The sequence below is a fragment of the Mercenaria mercenaria genome, chromosome 16 (genome assembly GCF_021730395.1).
Source record: "Mercenaria mercenaria strain notata chromosome 16, MADL_Memer_1, whole genome shotgun sequence".
Classification (NCBI taxonomy): domain Eukaryota; kingdom Metazoa; phylum Mollusca; class Bivalvia; order Venerida; family Veneridae; genus Mercenaria; species Mercenaria mercenaria.
The window spans coordinates 34,586,778-34,605,896 of NC_069376.1; the positions used below are offsets into that span (position 1 = coordinate 34,586,778).

Consider the following 19,119-nt stretch of genomic DNA (forward strand, 5'->3'; position numbering starts at 1 on the left):
AGCCGGATTTAGTGGTGTTCAGCCTATAACGGGATATAGTGGTTTTCAGTCCTTTTTGTAATAGTTATGTCCCTTTAAATGGCCTCGCCATTTATCTGAAAGTGCAAGTGTTTATAAAATCAAATTTTAATGTTATTAAAATACAAATGAAATAAGAGAAAACTGATTTAAAAGCATTCAACGATAAGGTACCATTATGTTTATAAGACTTTTCTATTTGTGTGTGTTCCTGTTTCCTGAACATTCAAAATTTCTTGATACTGATTAACAAAGTTGGTAGGCATGGTAGGGGCCTAGTTCTTGCTTAGATTATACTCATTCATATGCTTGTCTGTTTCATAAATATTCAGATATCATTTTCATTACTTAAGAGCATTGCAGTGATATGAAAACCATAGAGGCAGTGTAGTCGGACTAATCCGACGCATACATACAGTATAGCTGCAGTTTTCCTTGTTTTATCAGGAAGGTCTAATACGGGGAGTGGACAGTCTGTGTAAATCAATACATTTATCTGTATTATGCTGTCGCCCATACCTGTAAATATCAAGCAGTCGTTAGCGATCGATATTTTGTTTTCGCCATTAGCATTACTGTATCGATAAAGTTTGTAATTAGCATATATATATTACCCCATATTAATCATGGAGCTACAACACTTGTTGTTCAAAGGGTTTACCAGTCACATGTTGTAAGTGGCGATAATTAGATGATAAGAGATTGATCTAAAGGGATTCCGAAGGAAAAACAGCATGCGACTGCATGTGGTGATATGCTTAATTATTATGAATTAACTCGAGCTCACTTCCCTGTATAAATATTTCACCAAGTAACTTCAAATCTTTATCAAAGGACCGATTTTTGTTGGATTTGAATAAATAAAATGTCATCAGAAAGCTGACACGTACTTTTCTTAATATTGTAGAGCCATAATTATAATTATTGTTTATAATGTCAGATTTCTACATACAGAACAAATTCTTTTTGCACTCAGAGAATGACTCAAATGCGATTGTTGGTTAAACTCCAAAAATACATTTAATCTTAAATCCGATGTGTGAAAAATACGATCTATCAGGAAATAACAATGATTTTTTTTTTAGAAAAAAAAGGCTGACAACGAATTTACATTAAGTATTCCGAACTTTTAGATAAAACTGCAGAAAAAACTCTAGGTTTAACTTGCGTTTAAATGGTGAAGAACAAAGCAATCTCATAAACAAATATTTTCAGGCAACAGTTTACAGCTTCGACTTGCTAATTTCATCAAAATTTGTCCTAATTTTATTGTTCTAAATACTCTGAATCAACAAGGCAAATATCACGTAAAAAACGACATCTTTCTCTCAGGGTAAGACAAACCTAGATTTAGCCATTTTCACAGGGCGAAATGTAACATTAATGTAAATATTTTCCATTTAAAAACATATGCAGGCAATAATTTCATGGCAGAACTTCTGTTTTCAATAAAATATTCAACAAATGCTTCCCCAGACTTTCACTGAAAGGACGAGTTAAACTGCAAGGCGTAAGTGTGTGGGTAATAGCAGAATAACCTATGGCATACGCTTCGATTGGACGGCAGCATGAAATAAGATAAATGCCGCATTCCAGTCCCCGTATCAGTTGTTCCAGGTTTTATATAACAGTGTATAATTTGTGACGGTTAAACAATAACGTTGGACCAAAAGATGCAAAAAAACGCGTGGAAGTTGAGTTTTATAAAATTTGCATTTTAACACCAAGTTCTTACATTTTTCTGCAGTATACTTGAAATACCTAATAAACACAGACAAATAAAAAAATATGTTAGTTTCAAACTGAAACACATTAGCTGAAATTAACAACAGTGGTGTAGTATGTACCGCGTCAAATCACCGACCAGTGAACCAGTCAGTTCCGCCCCCCTTTTTTTTGCGAAATTCTACAGTTACGTGTGAATTTGTCTTTTACAATGAAAGTAATAGAACTCTTCTAAATTCACGAAGGCATAATTAATCCAAACAACAAAGTGCAAAAGAAAAGTCAAATGATGATTATATTTCCAGACCTGGGTGTAGAGCACGGACACAACACATGTAAACCTTTTCAGTTTTTGTCTTATTCAGTCTACAAAGTACAAATCAATGTACACAGGTACATTTGTATTCCGAAGGCATTGGCTGGGGGCTGGTAACCGGACCTCTAGACATGGAGTCTAGAGGACCCGTAATCAATATGAGAACTGCTAATTGAATTTACAAAGAGGAGGCTATATTTTATTTTTAAAAACAGGAGAATAAAGTTTGCTCTCGAAATTTTCTTGTTTTAAATACATTTTACCTGTAAGTGACAGGTAACAGAAGTATTAATTCCTTGGTAAAATATGATCGTAAATCCAATAAGTAATAGATAGCAATTTGTATGACATAATCGGATCGAAGGTTTGATCAAATTCTTGTTTTCCTTGCAAATTGAAATAATAAACATATTTTTTTTTTCAGTTTAAACCACCAGTTAAAACCACCCCATATTGTTGTGCTTCGGACAATTTTTTACGCGTCCTGTGGACTCATGGTTGGAATATTTTGGCGTCCTTTTCCAAAAAGTATGCATATAAATACGCAGAATTAAGCATTCCCAAGATGCACCCTATTATCCAATGTCCTCCAGGCCGAGGGATCATGTGGCCACCACAGAGGTGACTGGTCAGAAATCAATAACGGTGAGTAGTGGTGTTAGTTTTTTAGCTGTACTTTTGCATTTTCACTCTCCATGAAGATATTCTGGTTCAGGCGTACGTGTAATGCATGAGCATATTATAAAAATAATCCTGCTCGCTAACTTTGTGAAATAAATCAACTCTGTGAAATAAAGAAGTATTCAGCTGTTTAAATCATATTCAGCGGTTCAGTTCGAAGTGTTTACAAAATAATTTGATCGTACTTACTTCACACGTCAAACGATCAATCATCTGGGGATAATCCTGGAAAGTTTCAACTTTCAAGTCTGTCAGTACATCTACACTGACGTCTGGCCCTCCAAATGGACCCCGGTATGGTCACATATGATAAACTTAACTGCAGAGGGCATTTTTATATGATGCCCATCCTGCCGAGGAATCAAAATATAGGATACCGTTTACGACAGAGGGCAATTTGCTGTAAAAACGTCTATACTGGCTGTTTGTTTTGCTTTGAAGACATGGGAGGTCATGGAAATATTTGCAGTATGCCTTTATTAGCTCACATGAGCAATGCTCGCTCAATGTCCGGTGTCTGGCGTCTGTCTGTCTGTCAACATTTAGCTTGTGTATGCGATAGAGGCTGTATTTTTCAATTGACCTTCATGAAATTTGGTCAGAATGATTGCCTTGATGAAACGGTATGACTGAAGAGCGAAATCTAGTAGATTTCGCGAAATCTAATCAAATTAGCGAAATCTAGACATAAAATTTAAACTAATGAATATTTTTAAAAATCGTTTAAATCTTTTATTAAAGATATAAATTTACGTGTGTATGCCAATTTTCAAGAAAAAAATATTTATATTTAAGGTGTTTTTGAAGCGAAAAACGTATACGGGTCTAGATTTCGTCCGATTCTACATGCGCGGAAATCTCAAGTGTCAGGCAAAATCAAGATATAAAATCTAAAGTGATGAATTTTCTTTCTAAATCTTTTTAGGTTTTTATTAAGAATATATTTATAAGTTTGCATGTCAATTTTCAAGAAAAATATTTATATATAAGGTGGTTTTGAAACGAAAAACGTATACGGGTGATGATTTTGCCAGAGTTAATATGGGCAGAAATTTCAAGTGACAAGTAAAATCAAGACATAAAATTTAAAGTGATGATTTTTAAAAAAATCCTTTAAAGGTTTTATTCAGAATATATTTCTACGTGTGCATGTCAATTTTCAAGAAAAAATATTTATATAAAGTTTGGTTTTAAAACGAAAACGTATACGGATGTTGATTTCGCCAGATTTTATATGCGAAGAAATCTCAAGTGACAGGCAAAATCATAACATAAAATCTAAGGTGATGAATACTTTTTAAAACCCTTTTAAGCTTTTATTAAGAATATATTTCTACGTGTGCATGTCAATTTTCAAGAATTTTTTTTTATACTAAGTATTAATTAGAAACGAAAAATATATAAGGATGTTGATTTTGCCAGATGGTCAGTGACATGTAAAATCAAGTCATAAAATTTAAAGTAGTGAATAATTTTTAAAATCCTATTAAGCTTTTATCAGGAATAAAAATATACATTTGCATGTCAATTTTCAAGAAAAAAATATATTTTTAGGGTGGTGTTGAAGCGAAAAACGTATACGGGTGTTGATTTCGCCAGATTTTATATGCGAAGAAATCTCAAGTGACAGGCAAAATCAAGACATAAAATATAAAGTGATGAATACTTTTTAAAATCCTTTTAAGCTTTTATTAAGAATACATTTCTACGTGTGCATGTCAGTTTTCAAGAAAAAATATTTATATTTAGCAAGGTTCTGAAAAGAATATCCTATGCGAGTGTTGATTTCGTCCTTTTCTGCGCGAAAAAAAAAAAATCAACTCGAAAAATTAAAAGTTTGTATTATTTATTAAAATCGTGTTGAGCCGTTATTGAGAATATAATTACGTTTGCACGTGTCATATTTATCAATCATCATCTAAATTTTTTAATACCTGAAAGAGATTGTATTCAACAATGATTGGAGAAAGAATGCATATATGAATGACATTAAGAAAATGGGCCATATCCTAAACATTTAACTTCAATTTAATTCTTAGAAAGACGTTTTCATATGGAAAATGTGTTAATGAAAAATAAATTGCAAATCTAAATAATTACTGTTTGTCACATAATAAACTAATAATTGTCGGATGATATAAATCGGCACAATTTTGACCGAATGATTACCTGCTGCATTTCGCACCTCTTTAAACGTGTGAGAAAACCACCTTTAATTAAATTATCGTTTACCCCCGCTTAACTAATTGGATTAAATTTAATTTGATTAACTAATCAACTGTATGTGCCGACCAGTGTGACGACCGTTGTATCTTCTGTGAGGTAAGATTAGAAATATTTAACTTACAGAAATCAAATTTTTGTAGAAAATTATAGTCTCTGTATATCAACGGATTGCAGTTCCGTGAAAATTGTTGGAACGAGCGTAAAACACAATCGCATTATTTAGATACATCTGGGATTATTTTCGTCATGTTGAAATCTTAATTTCAAATCCAAGTGATATTTAAATATTAGTGTACTGATTATACACTCATAGACTTTTAAAATCGGTCACGACTATAACTGCGATATTTTTAATAATATTTAAATTACACGACTGAAATTTCATTCCTTAAAACTTGAAAGAGTTGATTTTGCCTCTCAGTTGAGATTTTAACGCATATAAATTCTGGCGAAATCAACATCCGTATAAGTTTTTCGTTTATTAATCATACTAAATATAAATATTTTTTCCTGAAAATAGACATGCACACGTAGAAATTTATTCTGAATAAAACCTTTAAATGATTTTCAAAAAATATCCATCACTTTCAATTTTATGTCTTGATTTTGCCTGCCACTGGAAATTTATGCGCATATAAACTCTGGCGAAATCATCACCCGTATACGTTTTTCGTTTCAAAACCGCCTTATATATAAATATTTTTTCTTGAAAATTGACATGCAAACTTATAAATATATTCTTAATAAAAACCTAAAAAGATTTAGAAAGAAAATTCATCACTTTAGATTTTATATCTTGATTTTGCCCGACACTTGAGATTTCCGCACATGTAGAATCGGGCGAAATCTAGACCCGTATACGTTTTCGCTTCAAAAAACGCTAAATATAAATATTTTTTCTTGAAAATTGACATGCACACGTAAATTTATATTTTTAATAAAAGCTTAAAATGATTTTTAAAATATTCATTAGTTTAAATTTTATGTCTAGATTTTGCCTGCCACTTGAAATTTCTGTCCATATAAACTCTGGCGAAATCATCAGCCGTATACGTTCAAATATTTTTTCTTGAAAATTGACATGCAAACTTATAAATATATTCTTAATAAAAACCTAAAAAGATTTAGAAAGAAAATTCATCTTGATTTTGTCTGACGCTTGAGATTTCCGCGCATGTAGAATCGGGCGAAATCTAGACCCGTATACGTTTTTCGCTTCAAAACCACCCTAAATATAAATATTTTTTCTTGAAAATTGGCATGCAAACGTAGATTTACACTTTTAACAAAAGCTAAAAAGGATTTTTAAAAATATTCATTAGTTTACATTTTATGTCTAGATTTCGCTAATTTGATTAGATTTCGCGAAATCTACTAGATTTCGCTATTCAGTCATACCCTTGATGAAATATAGGCCGAGTTTAAAAATGGCCGGTCATCTGGAATCTAAACTAGGTCACTAGGTCAAATCAAAGAAAAACCTTGTGTATGCAATAGAAGCTGTATTTTTCAATTGATCTTTTTTAAAAAGGACTCGAACCTACACCATACAGACATAAAAAGAATAGAGATCCAACACACTATCCACTTGACTACAAATCTGTTATGGAATGAAGCATCGTGTCTGGAGTAAAGATTACTACAATATACAAATGAACACCACTTATCGGAAAATACACCTGCTTTACCTGTTTTTGGATTTTACCAAGTACCGTTTAAACAAAATTATCGCGATCCATTAATATGAAGAACATTTCTGTAAACGATTAATGATTAGCAGCTTTATTTAGAACTGATCGCATGACGTATTCCACTGACAACAAATATATTTAAATTTACTTTTATGTTCTTTTATGAAGAACAATTTTACTGTCAGTAGCCTCTTATTATTAAAGCTTTTTCCAAAACTATTTAATACTTAATTTCAACCGTAAATTCAACACTGAACATGCTGAGCGCAAGTACCGATATCGCCAAGACGTAGGTTATTATTATTTCTGTATATTTCATGATAAAAGAAATTTAAATTAAAATGAACTCATAAAACGAATACTTACAGTAGCAAAACTACATTACTGATTAACAAAGTGTTACAGCGTTGTTCACCATTGAAAATAACTCATTATGAAACATAAGTAAAATAAAGGCATACTGCAAATAATTCCGTGACCTCTCAGGTCTTTAAAGCAAAAAAAAAAACAGCCGGTATAGACGTTTTTACAGCAAATTTCCCTCTGTAGTAAACGGTATCCTATATTTTGACTCCTTGGCGGGACGGGCATCATATAAAAATGCCCTCTGCGGTAAAGTTTATCATACATGACCATATCCAGGTCCCTTTGGAGGGCCAGAACGTCGGTGTAGACATACGGACAGACTTGAAACTTTCCGGGGTTATCCTCGGATGATTGATCGTTTGACGTGTGATGTAAGTGCGATCAAATTATTAATTATTAAACACTTCGAATTGAACCGTTGAATATGATTTTCGCATCAGTTATAATAAACGTCCAATTTTAACAGCTGAATACTACTTTATTTCGCGAAGTTGGCGAGCAGGATTACTTTTATAATATGTTTATGCCTTTATATGTAGCCTGCACCAGGATATCTTCATGGAGAGACGAAATGAAAACATGCAGCTCAAAAATCTAACACCACTACTCACCGTTATTGATTTCTGACCTCTGTGGTAGCCGCATCCCTCGGCGTGGATGACATCATGTACATGTAATAGGGTGTGCAAGATCCCTTCAAGATGCTGTTTTTTATTGAGAAAATATAATGCTGCTGTTTCCAAGTGATGCTTGCTTTTTTTTTCGCTGATGTATGCAAATGAATAATTATTACATCAATATAATGTATATTAATATTATAATACATCTATCATACTACCGCCTCGGAAGCCTAGTGGTAAAGCGTCCGCTTCGAGTGCGGGAGGTCGTGGGTTCGATCCCTGGCCGCGTCATATCAAAGACGTAAAAATGGTATACTTACTAGGCATCCTTAAAATTTTTGAGATGCTCTCGAGTGTTACGCGAATTAACCGTAGTTGACGAAATTTTAAAAACAAATGGAAAGGTTATATTGTATCAGAATTTTGCATCTGAAAAGTGCTACATAAAAATGAAAATGATATTAAGTGTAATACATTCTAACACTGCTGAATATTTCGCGCAACAGACAAGCGATACACTACATACTTTGTGACAACGCTGATTAGCGTATTGAAAATGCGCATGCTGATATTTTGTTTTATTTAATTAATATGAGTTGATCCTCTCTCTCTCTCTCTCTCGCTCTCTCTGATTGGGGGTGGGGGGAGGCTTTTTCCTCTCGGGTCAGATTGCTCTGCATGTACAACTAAAAGTAGAGGATAAATATAGTGCCATGTCTGCCTTGCAAAATCTAAGGTGTAGATTTGCTGGACCCCTTTGGGTCTCAACATTGATAGATATCTTGTTTCAGTGTTGTAATTTAACAAAAGTTGTATCATTCATTAAGTTCCTTTTTATGCCCCAAGCATCTACTGATGCGGGAGGCATATAGTGATTTTTCTGTCCGTCCGTTCGTGCGTCCGCCCGTCCGTTCGAAGTTAACCAATTGGGACCGTTTCGGCTAGCATCAATACCCCTGACTAGAATGACTTTATACTAATGCAGATGTAACCTGTGACCATTCCTCATCTTCAGACATCACCTGACCTCAGTTTGACCTTGACCTTGACCTCGTTTTGGACTTTGGTTGCTTTGTATGGTCCATCTCTTGGTTAACCAAATGGACCCGTTTCGTCTAGCATCAATACCCCTTACTAGAATGACTTTATACTAATACAGATGTAACCTGTGACCATTCCTCATCTTCAGACATCGCCTGACCTCAGTTTGACCTTGACCTTGACCTCGTTTTGGACTTAGGTTGTTTATATGGGCCATCTCTTGGTTAACCAAATGGGACCGTTTCGTCTAGCATCAATACTGCTTACAAGAATGAATTGATACTAATACAGATGTAACCATAAGGTGCAAAATCTAACGACGAGGATGCCAACGCATCAAGCGTTTATTGAACACAGCTCCTTGTTTTGAATTAAACTTCTATTTCGTTTGTGTGAACGATCGTGAAATTGACATAGCATTCTGGAACCGGTTCCCTAAGTCTGTAAGTTAGACATCTACATTTGTAAATGAATAACAGCAGTAGTGATTTGGAATAACCGGAAATGACTAGAAACAGCCGAGTTCAATGAGGTTGGGAAAAATTCATTCTATATTGGTTTATACATAATTTATTTAAGGTCGATAGTGAAGGAAGTTCTACAACTTATATTAATCACTCTCGACACCTCATTCATAATGGAATCCATCGCCACGAGGGTATGAGAGAAGAGTCCAGTTTTCCTTTTTAATGCTGATTCTAAATTAGGCAAAGTAAGTCAGGTTGAATATGTCTATCGTTCGCATTTTGAAAAACTTAATTACATAAAATAAGTCGAAATGTTTCTATGAAATCTTTGCCAATTTAGGTACTAGGTTATCGGGGTCAAACCTAGGTCTGGTGAGCAACACAGTTCCTTTAGGACTCTTTGATTGTAAAATACTTGACAGAAGTTTTGGAAGACTTCAAGGCTCCATATCTTTTTCAAATTAATTTTAGCTCGACTATTCGAAGAACAGGTAGAGCTATTAGACATGCAATTGTGTGTTTGTGTCGGCATCCAGATTCGGTAAAGTTTTTGTATGTAAGCTGGTGTCGTAGTAACCAGTTGTGGGAAAGAATTAAAATAACATAAACCATTGTGAGCATCACGTGATCAAAATAATCTCTAAACCTAAATTTTATGGATATTATGGGATAATAATTATTGAAGCAACTTTTGCTGTAAATCTAAAATATAGCCAATCATAGGGCAACATAGATGCATCATAACACTTCATATATTTCAGTAATAATCATTTTCTGAATATCTCGAACAATTCAAGACACTAATACCTCTTATTTCCCTAAGTCTTACTAATTACAAGATATCTACCATTATTGTCAACTCATGATAACCACTTTCATTTGTCATATGTTAGGCTGTTTTTAAACTCCATACCGGTATCTTATCCTGGTAGGAATTTGTTTTTCATGTTCTACAAAATATAACTTTTGTTTAGAGATTATTTTGAGCATGTGATTCCCCACAGTGATACACTCTCCAGTCCCCTAAAGGTGGAACACCGGAGGGGACTAGAGGAATGTCCTCTGTCTGTCCTCCTATTATTCTGTCTGTCCGTCCGCAATTCTGGATCTTGCGATAACTTCATTGACGATCTCTAGGTCTGGATCGAAATTTGGTCATATCGGGTCATAAACTAGGTCGTCAGGTCAAATCAATGGAAAGGATTGTGAACAAAATAGAGGCCACATCTATGACTCTATCTTCGTGGAACTTCATCAGAATTTTTAACTCGATGATTTCTAGGCCAAAATCGAAACTGGGCCATATGGTGTCAAAAACTAGGTCACCCCGCCTTATCAAAGAAAAGTTTGTTTACACTTGTTAATCTGATACACATGAAACTTGGCCCGAATATTTTCTGCATGATATATCGCATGAATTTTTATCTGAGTTATGTGGGGGCAAAAACTAGGTCACCAGGTCAAATCAAAGAATAAGCTTGTTTGCACCCTATGGTCACATTTTTATTCGATCTTCATAAAACTAAGTCATTAGGTCAAGTTAAAGAAAAAGCTTGTATACACTATAGGCCACGATTTTGCTCCAATCGTCCCAAAACTTTGTCAGAATGTTTGTTTTTATGAAATTTTGGACGATTTTCAATCTGGGTCAAGCGAGGTAAAAAACTAGGTCACTAGGTATATCAAAGAAAATGCTTGTTTACAGTAAGAGGCCACGTCTTTGGTCCAATTGTTAATGAAAATTGGTCGGAATATTTGTCCACATGAAAACACTTTGTAAAACATGTTGACACTGTTATGAAGGTGTTACTCAGGTGTGCGACCTGGGGCCATCTTGGCGCTCTTGTTATGTAATACACGTTTATCTATTTTATATTTTAATTTATGTTTGCAGATCGCTTGAAAACTCATAATTGTGATACCAAGTGGAGTAAAATGTACACATCTTTACAAATATACATAATCGGGACATAACTTTAGAAGAGAACATGCACATGATACATATTCAATATAAACCAGTTACCAGCACAGATTACAAAATGCAAAAGGAGGCTTTTATGAGACAAAAGGTAATATACCCCGGAAAAGAATTGATGGAAATATTATGTTCTTGAAAGTGGATGTATTTCAAACGGTAATCTGAAATGACATTGAACAAAATAGTAACACAGTGTTGAGATTGTTGTCACAGCAGCATATATTAGAATGTATACAGGAGGAAAACGCATTGTAATTTTGCATGGACTAAAGTGAGTTTGTAAGGAAGGAACAGGGAAAATATAAAAGAGAGAAGTGCTTTAATTCTTATGTTTGTGATTACGCTTGTTATCACAACGATATACTGAAGAAACATAAGAGAATTTACACTGGAGAGAAATGCCTTCAATGTCTTTGTAACGGAAGATATATTCTGAGAATAGAGATGGAGAACACACGCAGGAAAGGAATGCTATAAATATATTTGTGATTATATATTAGATATTAAGAATAGTCTGACAACATATATGACAATGTATTCAGGAGAGAAATGCTTTAAATGTAATCTATGTGATTATGCATGTAATCGAGGAAGTACTCTGAAAAGACATACAAGAGTACATTCAGCAGAAAAATGTTTTAAATGTGATGTTTGTGATTATGCATGCAATTATAGAAGTGGTCTGAAAAGACATATGACAATACATACTGGAGAAAAACGTTTCAAGTGTGATCTCTGTGATTATGCATGTAATGAAAGCAGTAATCTAAAAACACATATGAGAAAACACACAGGAGAAAAACGTTTCAAATGTGATGTTTGTGATTATGCATGTAATGAAAGCAGTAATCTAAAAACACATATGACAAAACATACAGGAGAACAATATTTTCAATGTGATGTTTGTGATTTTGCTGGCAATCAAAGAACTCAGAAAAGTCATACAGGTATGCATACTGGAGAAAATTATTGTAAATGTGATTATGCATGTTATCAACGCTGTCAATGGAAGAATCGTATGATAAAATATCAAGGAGGGAAACGTTTTAAATGTGGTGTCTGTGATTTTGCATGTTATTTTAGTAGTAAACTGAAAATGCATATGGCAATACATACTGGAGAAAAGCGCTTTCAGTGCAATGTTTGTGATTATGCATGTAATTATAGTGGTCATCTAAATAGGCATATGACAAAACATGAAAGAGAAAAATGGTTTAAATGTGATGTATGTGATTATGCGTGTAAGACAAGTAGGAATCTGAAAATACATATGACAATACATACTGGAGAAAAGCCCTTTAAGTGCAATGTTTGTGATTATGCATGTAATTATAGTAGTAATCTAAAAATACATATGATAAAACATACTGGAGAAAAGCGCTTTAAGTGCAGTGTTTGTGATTATGCATGTTATTATAGTTATAAACTAAAAATGCATATGACAATACATGAAGAAGTAAAATGTTTTAAATGTGATGTTTGTGATTATGCGTGTAAGACAAGTAGGAATCTTGAAAGACATAAGATAAGACATACAGGAGAAAAGCCCTTTAAGTGTGGTGTTTGTGATTATGCATGTTATCTTAGTCAGTCTCTGAAAATGCATATGACAAAACATACTGGAGAAAAGCGCTTTAAATGCAGTGTTTGTGATTATGCATGTAATCAAAGAGGTAATCTAAAAATGCATATGACAAGACATGAAGGAGCAAGACGCTTTAAATGTGATGTTTGTTATTATGCGTGTAAGGCAAGTAGGGACCTGAAAAAACACATGATAAGACATACAGGAGAAAAGCGCTTTTAATGTGTTTGTGATTATGCATGTAACCGTAGTGAAAATCTAAAAAGACATATGACAATACACAAAGAAGAAAAAGTGCTTTAAATTGACTAATGTTTGTGACTATATAGATGCTTGTTATAAAAGTGGTAGTTTGCAGAGACTTAAGAGAATACATGTAGAAGATAAATGCTTTCAGTGTGATGTTTGTGCTTATGCATCAATTCAAACCTGAAGAGACATCTGGAGAACACATTCATGAGGAAAATGCTTTAAATGCTTTAAATGTGATGCGTGTGTCTATGCTTACAAAGACAACAGAAGTCTGAAGAAACAGAGGAGAATACTTACTGGAAAGTAGTCCTTTAAATGTGATATTTGTGACTACATATCAAACCAAAGCATTCATGTGAAGATATTTGTGAGAACACACATGAATGTGATTGTTTTAGTTATGCTGTTAATCACAGGTAACATGAAGAGACATAGGAAAATACATACATAAAACAAATGCTTTAAATGTAATGTTTGTGGCTATGCAATGTTTGGCAATTAAAACTGTCCCGGTCAATACTCCCCCAAGTGTTCAGTGCTGGTCAATACTGGTGGATTTGTCAATACTGGTCAGTTAGTCAATACTGACTGTTGCGATGTTTTGCATAGTTTATGAACAATAATATAATGACTGTTTAAGAGCATTTGGGGCATGATTAAGGTGAATGCAGACATAATCATTTAGTAAGCAACCTAATCAATACTAATAAAGTCAGAAGCGGTCGATTGGTCAATACTGATTGATATTGGTCATGTTACATTAAATAGCAATGTGCATTTTTCCGCGTGGAGGACAAAATCCCCTGCGGTCTAATCTCCCTTAGCCCACTTCTGTATAGGCAGACAAAACCCCCTTTCATCTTTTTTTTTACAAAGAGAACAGAACGAGGGGTGAATAAGTGCTTTTTTATTTATATGCACTTTTCGCATTCACCCCTTGAAAAGCTCCTTTACTGAATCTTATAAAGTGGGTATTGTCATCTTTCTGAAAAAAAAGCAAAGTGGGTTTTGTCGTCTTTCTGACAAAAAAGCGAAGTGAAGTTTGTCCTTGTAAAAACACAAAAGGGTCTTTGTCCTACATGTAAAATTCAGCAAAGTGGGTTTTGTCTGCTGGGGATTTTCTCTGAATCCCTATTTCTCTAAAAAAAAATATCACAGTTAATTGAAGTACTGCTGATTTAACTTAACTTTATTTGTAGAAAGTGTTTCATAAACTGTAGAAGTTAGTATTTAATTCACAAGTGATATATCTTATTATACCCCCTTCGAAGAAAGAGGGGTATATTGTTTTGCAGATGTCAAGCGGTCGGTCGGAATGTAGACCAATCCGTCTCCGGCTGATAACTCAAGAACGCTTGGGCCTAGGATCATGAAAGTTGATAGGGAGGTTGGTCCTCACAAGCAGATGACCCCTATTGATTTTCAGATCTGTATGTCAAAGGTCAAGGTCACAGTGACCCTGATTAGTAAAACGGTTTCCGGATGATAACTCAAGCACCCTTGGGCCTAGGATCATGAAAGTTGATAGGGAGGTTGGTCATGACCAGGAGATGACCCGTATTGATTTTGATGTCAGTGTGTCAAAGGTCAAAGTCACAGTGACCCTGAACAGTTGAACGGTTTCCGAATGATAATTCAAGAACGCTTGGGTCTAGGGTCATGAAAATTGATAATGAGGTTGGTCATGACCAGCAAATGACCCCTATTGATTTTGAGGTCATTAGATCAAAGGTCAAGGTCACATTTGCCAGGAACAGTTAAACGGTTTCTGATCTTCTTGTCCAAAACAACAGGGCCTAGGGCTTTGATACAAATGTATTTGGTATGTAGCAAAATCTAGTGGTCCTCTACCAAGATTGTTCAGATTATTTCCCTGGGGTCAAATATGGCCCCACCCCGGGGGTCACATGGTTTATATAGACTTATATAGGGAAGAACTTTGAAAAGCCTCTTGTCCAAAACCACGGGTCCATATTTGGTATATGACATCATCTAGTGGTCCTCTACTAAGATTGTCCAAATTATTCCCCTAGGGTCAAATATGGCCGCGCCCTGGGAGTCACACGGTTTACATAGACTTGTATAGGGAAAATCTTTGAAAATCGTCTTGTCCAAACCACAAAGACTAGGGCTTTGATATTTGTAATGTAGCATCATCTAGTGGTTCTCTACCAAGTTTGTTCAAATTATCCCTCTAGGGTCAAATATGGCCTCACCCCGGGGGTCACATGGTTAATATAGACTTATATAGGGAAACACTTAGAATCTTCATGTCCGTAACCTATATCATTCAAATTTGGACCACATGTATTGTTTTGAGTGGCAAGATGAACCTTGACATGAGTTGACCTTGATCTTGACCTGGTGACCTACTTTCACATTTCTGTAGCTACAGACTTCAAATTTGGACCACATGCATAGGTTTATGTACCGAAACCAACTTTGACCTTGTTATTGACCTAGTGACCTACTTTCACATTTTTGAAGGTACAGGCTTCAAATTTGGACCACTTGCACAGTTTTGTGTTCCGAAATGAAATTTGACCTTGATTTTGACCTAGTGACCTACTTTCACATTTCTCAAGCTACAGCCTTCAAATTTGGACCACATGCATAGTTTTATGTACCGAATTGAAATTTGACCTTGAAATTGATCTAGTGACCTACTTTCACATTTCTGAAGCCACAGCTTTCAAATTTGGACCACATGCACAGTGTTTTGTACTGAATGAAATTTGACCTTGATTTTGACCTTGAGCTAGTCTTGAAATTTGAAACGTTCAAAAATGGCTCAGTGGTGGGTGTCAAGATTACTCTGTGATCTCTTGTTAGGTTAATAGGTTAAAGGTCAAGGTCAGATTGAACCAGAACGGTAGAACTTTTGTTTACAGTGAGCATACAATTTCTGTTCCTTGTGCAATTACTAAATGCATCAAGGGGGGCATTGCGTGTTCTACGAGCTCTTGTTATTTTAGTGTTATGATTTAATGAAAAAATGCTGTTAAAACTTGGACCATTTCATGAAAATGGTTAGAGTGGTTAGTTGTATTTAGATAGCAATTGTCACATTGCTTAATTGACCCAATGTCTTACAATATGCAACAGATATGTTGCTGACCTGTCTTTTTAGTCACAAATCGGCTGTCATGGTCAATAATCCCACTTTTTTAAAAGAGATGCTTGAACATGTTAACTTTGTTATAATAAACAAATTAGATATGCAATCAAAGTATTTTACGGACCAGTGTTGACCACTATATGTATTGATCAGTGATACTGAGTAGGACCCAAATTTGAAATGACAAGTACTGTCCATTTAAACGAGTGTAATTTATAGTAATAAAAACTTGATACAGTTTAAAATAAAGTCTACTGTGAGAAGATAAAAGCATTGAATATACTAGTATTGACCCGTCACTCGGACAATACTTCAAGTATTGTCCAAAAATTGAGCCTGACCAGGACAAATTGCCAAGGACCAGAATTGAGTCGACCAATATTGACCACTATACTTCTTAATCATGTTTATGAACAAAATTTTATATTATTCAAATTGCTTTATTATTTTTATATTACTGTTACAGCCTATGCTAAGCTCTGATTGTAAATTAGGTAGAAGTGTTGAATAAACCAGTATTGACCGCTCAAGAGTGACCATAGTATTGAATTGACCAGTGGTCATCTCTGGACACTGTGTGAAAAGGTAAGAAGGAGAGTGTGAAAAACATTGTGATACTAAATAGTATAAAATTTTATAGCTTATGAATTTGAAACAACTCTGTTCAAGCATCATTGAAGTCATTACACAATCAAACATGAGACAAAAACGTTTGAATTAAAATACATATAAAATATAAACTAAAAAGTTTGAAATAGACATACAGAAAAGTATTTGTAGCTTAAAACTTGTCATACAGATTCAAACTTAGATACTAAATCAATTATTTTTTGGCTCTGAAGTTACGAAAAAAAAGAAACATGAATTATACTTTAAAACATAACTGTAATTACTTAAACATGCCATTTTTGTAATCAGTGTGCGAAGTAAGCAATTTGGTTTCACATTAGAACACATCAAGACAGGGTTGTTTTCAATTTCAAAGAAACTGTAAAGCATAATGTTTACTGTCAGTCTGTTGAAATACATAAAAATAGTGTAATTTTAAAGCTTACCTTTAAGTAGTCAATAATGCTTCTGTTAAAACACTCATTATTTCTAAAGAATTTCAAGTTAGAGTTATTCTTTGCACTAAAATTAGTCTCATTTTTATTAGTCATTCATGAAATTCATTCTGAGTTAAGGTAGGTCTTTCTGCATTTCTGTCATAGTCATTCTGGATTAATGCTGAATTAATTTCGCTGCCATTATAGTTACTTGTACATAATGTTAAAATATACTAGTAAATTGAATATTAATTTAAAAGTACTTGATATTTCTTCACTAAATGTACATGCAGTTTTTTGAAAAAAAGGGGAAATGTATATAGGGCTGTCATCGATAGAAACGATATCGATGTATCAACGATATTTTTTTGTCGATCGATTATCGATTCCCATTTTCAAAAATCGATATTTTACAGATAGAAAAAAACTACCCAAATAAACACTCAGACCCTAAAAACCAACTAAAGTTCAAAAAGTTGTAAATTTGGATAAATGCAAAAAAGGAGTGAAGGCAAAATAAAAATGAAAGATGTTATTAATTTTTATGTATTTCTTTTATTTCATAAATACAAATACAACACAATCAAACAGAAATATGGAAAGTAGGCAATAAAACTTAAAATAGCATTTACAGGAAGATATATTGTATGCATATGAACAAATAGGTCGTTAATCTAACTTAATAATCAATATATCGATGTATCGTCGATATTTGTCTTCTGATATATCGGTATCGTCGATACGCCTAAGACCCAATCAATGACAGCCCTAAATGTATATGTGTACTAAGTATAACTTCGACGTATATAATTTTGAAAAGAGGCAGTGCGAAAAATATATCGCTACTATTCACTGGCCACGCATTTCCTTTCCACTGCTTAATCTGCACCGTTGACGATTTAAACACCAGAAAGGCTACAAAATGCGCCAAAAGGCACCATTTTGCAACTAGAAATTAACTAAGAATGTAAAATTATTCCAGGCGAGCATGCCCCCTAACCCCTAGAACAATAGCTTACACTTCCATTTTGGCCCAGCTACACTGACACGGGTGTACTTTCTTTGAGGTACCGTAGTTGCCCCCCCCCCCCCCCCCCCCCCTCCCCTCGATCTACACTTCATGAGGAAAAATAGTTAACGTCCTTATATACACAAAAAATGCACCATTTGGTATCTATACTGTAAGAAGCATGCTCCCTAACCCTCTTAGGACAGTGGCCTTAACTTCCATTTAAGCCTAGGTACGACCCTGAAGTATGAATTTTGCCAGAAAGCACGATATTTTGCATTTAGAATGTAAAAATCTTTCGGATGAGCATGCCCCCCCCCCCCCCCACCCCCACCAATAACCCGCGAACAGTGGCTTACACTTCCATTTTGGCCCTGCTACGCACTTGACAAAGGTGTTTTTGTATAAGGTACAGCAGTTCCCCTGGGCTTACACTTCATGGGAAAGTTTAAATGTCAAGGTAAACACAAGAAACGCACCAATATGCATCTATAATGTGCAATCCTCCTCCCTCCCCCATCCCAGGATAGTGACCTACACTTCCATTTTCGCCTAGCTACACCCCGAAATTAATTTTTGCTAAAATGGACCATTTTGCATCTAAATTGTGCAACTTTACGAGGGAGCATGCCCCAGAGCCCCCAAGACAGTGGCATACATTTCCATTTTAGCGTAGCAACGCTGCTGAAATATGAATTTCAACAAACTCATTATGTTTTATCTAGAATGTATTTTTTCCCGGGGAAACATCCCCCAATCCCCCTTAGAATAGTGACTTGTACTTCCATTTTGGATTTCTATTTTTCGAGTAGTGAGTTCCAAGTTAAAAAAGTGAGTTTTGAGTTAAATTTAAAATAAGCAATTTTTCGAGTTAAAAAAAGTGAGTTTTGAGTTTAAAAAGTAGTTTCGAGTTCAAAAGTGAGATTCGAGGTATATATCCAGTTAGACCTCAGATATTTCTATTATTTCGCTTTTTGGTT

The 19,119-nt window shown here is 34.5% G+C and overlaps 1 protein-coding gene across 1 annotated transcript; it reads left to right on the forward strand.

Annotated features, from left to right (window-relative positions):
* Positions 1 to 77: 77 nt before the first annotated feature.
* LOC128549614 (zinc finger protein 85-like) lies at positions 78 to 18,442 on the forward strand. The gene is made up of 2 exons (XM_053526685.1): positions 78 to 188; positions 11,046 to 18,442. Exon 2 carries the CDS (start codon positions 11,656 to 11,658, stop codon positions 12,934 to 12,936), a length of 1,281 nt encoding a protein of 426 aa, XP_053382660.1. The 5' UTR covers positions 78 to 188; positions 11,046 to 11,655; the 3' UTR covers positions 12,937 to 18,442.
* The last annotated feature ends 677 nt before the right edge of the window (positions 18,443 to 19,119 follow it).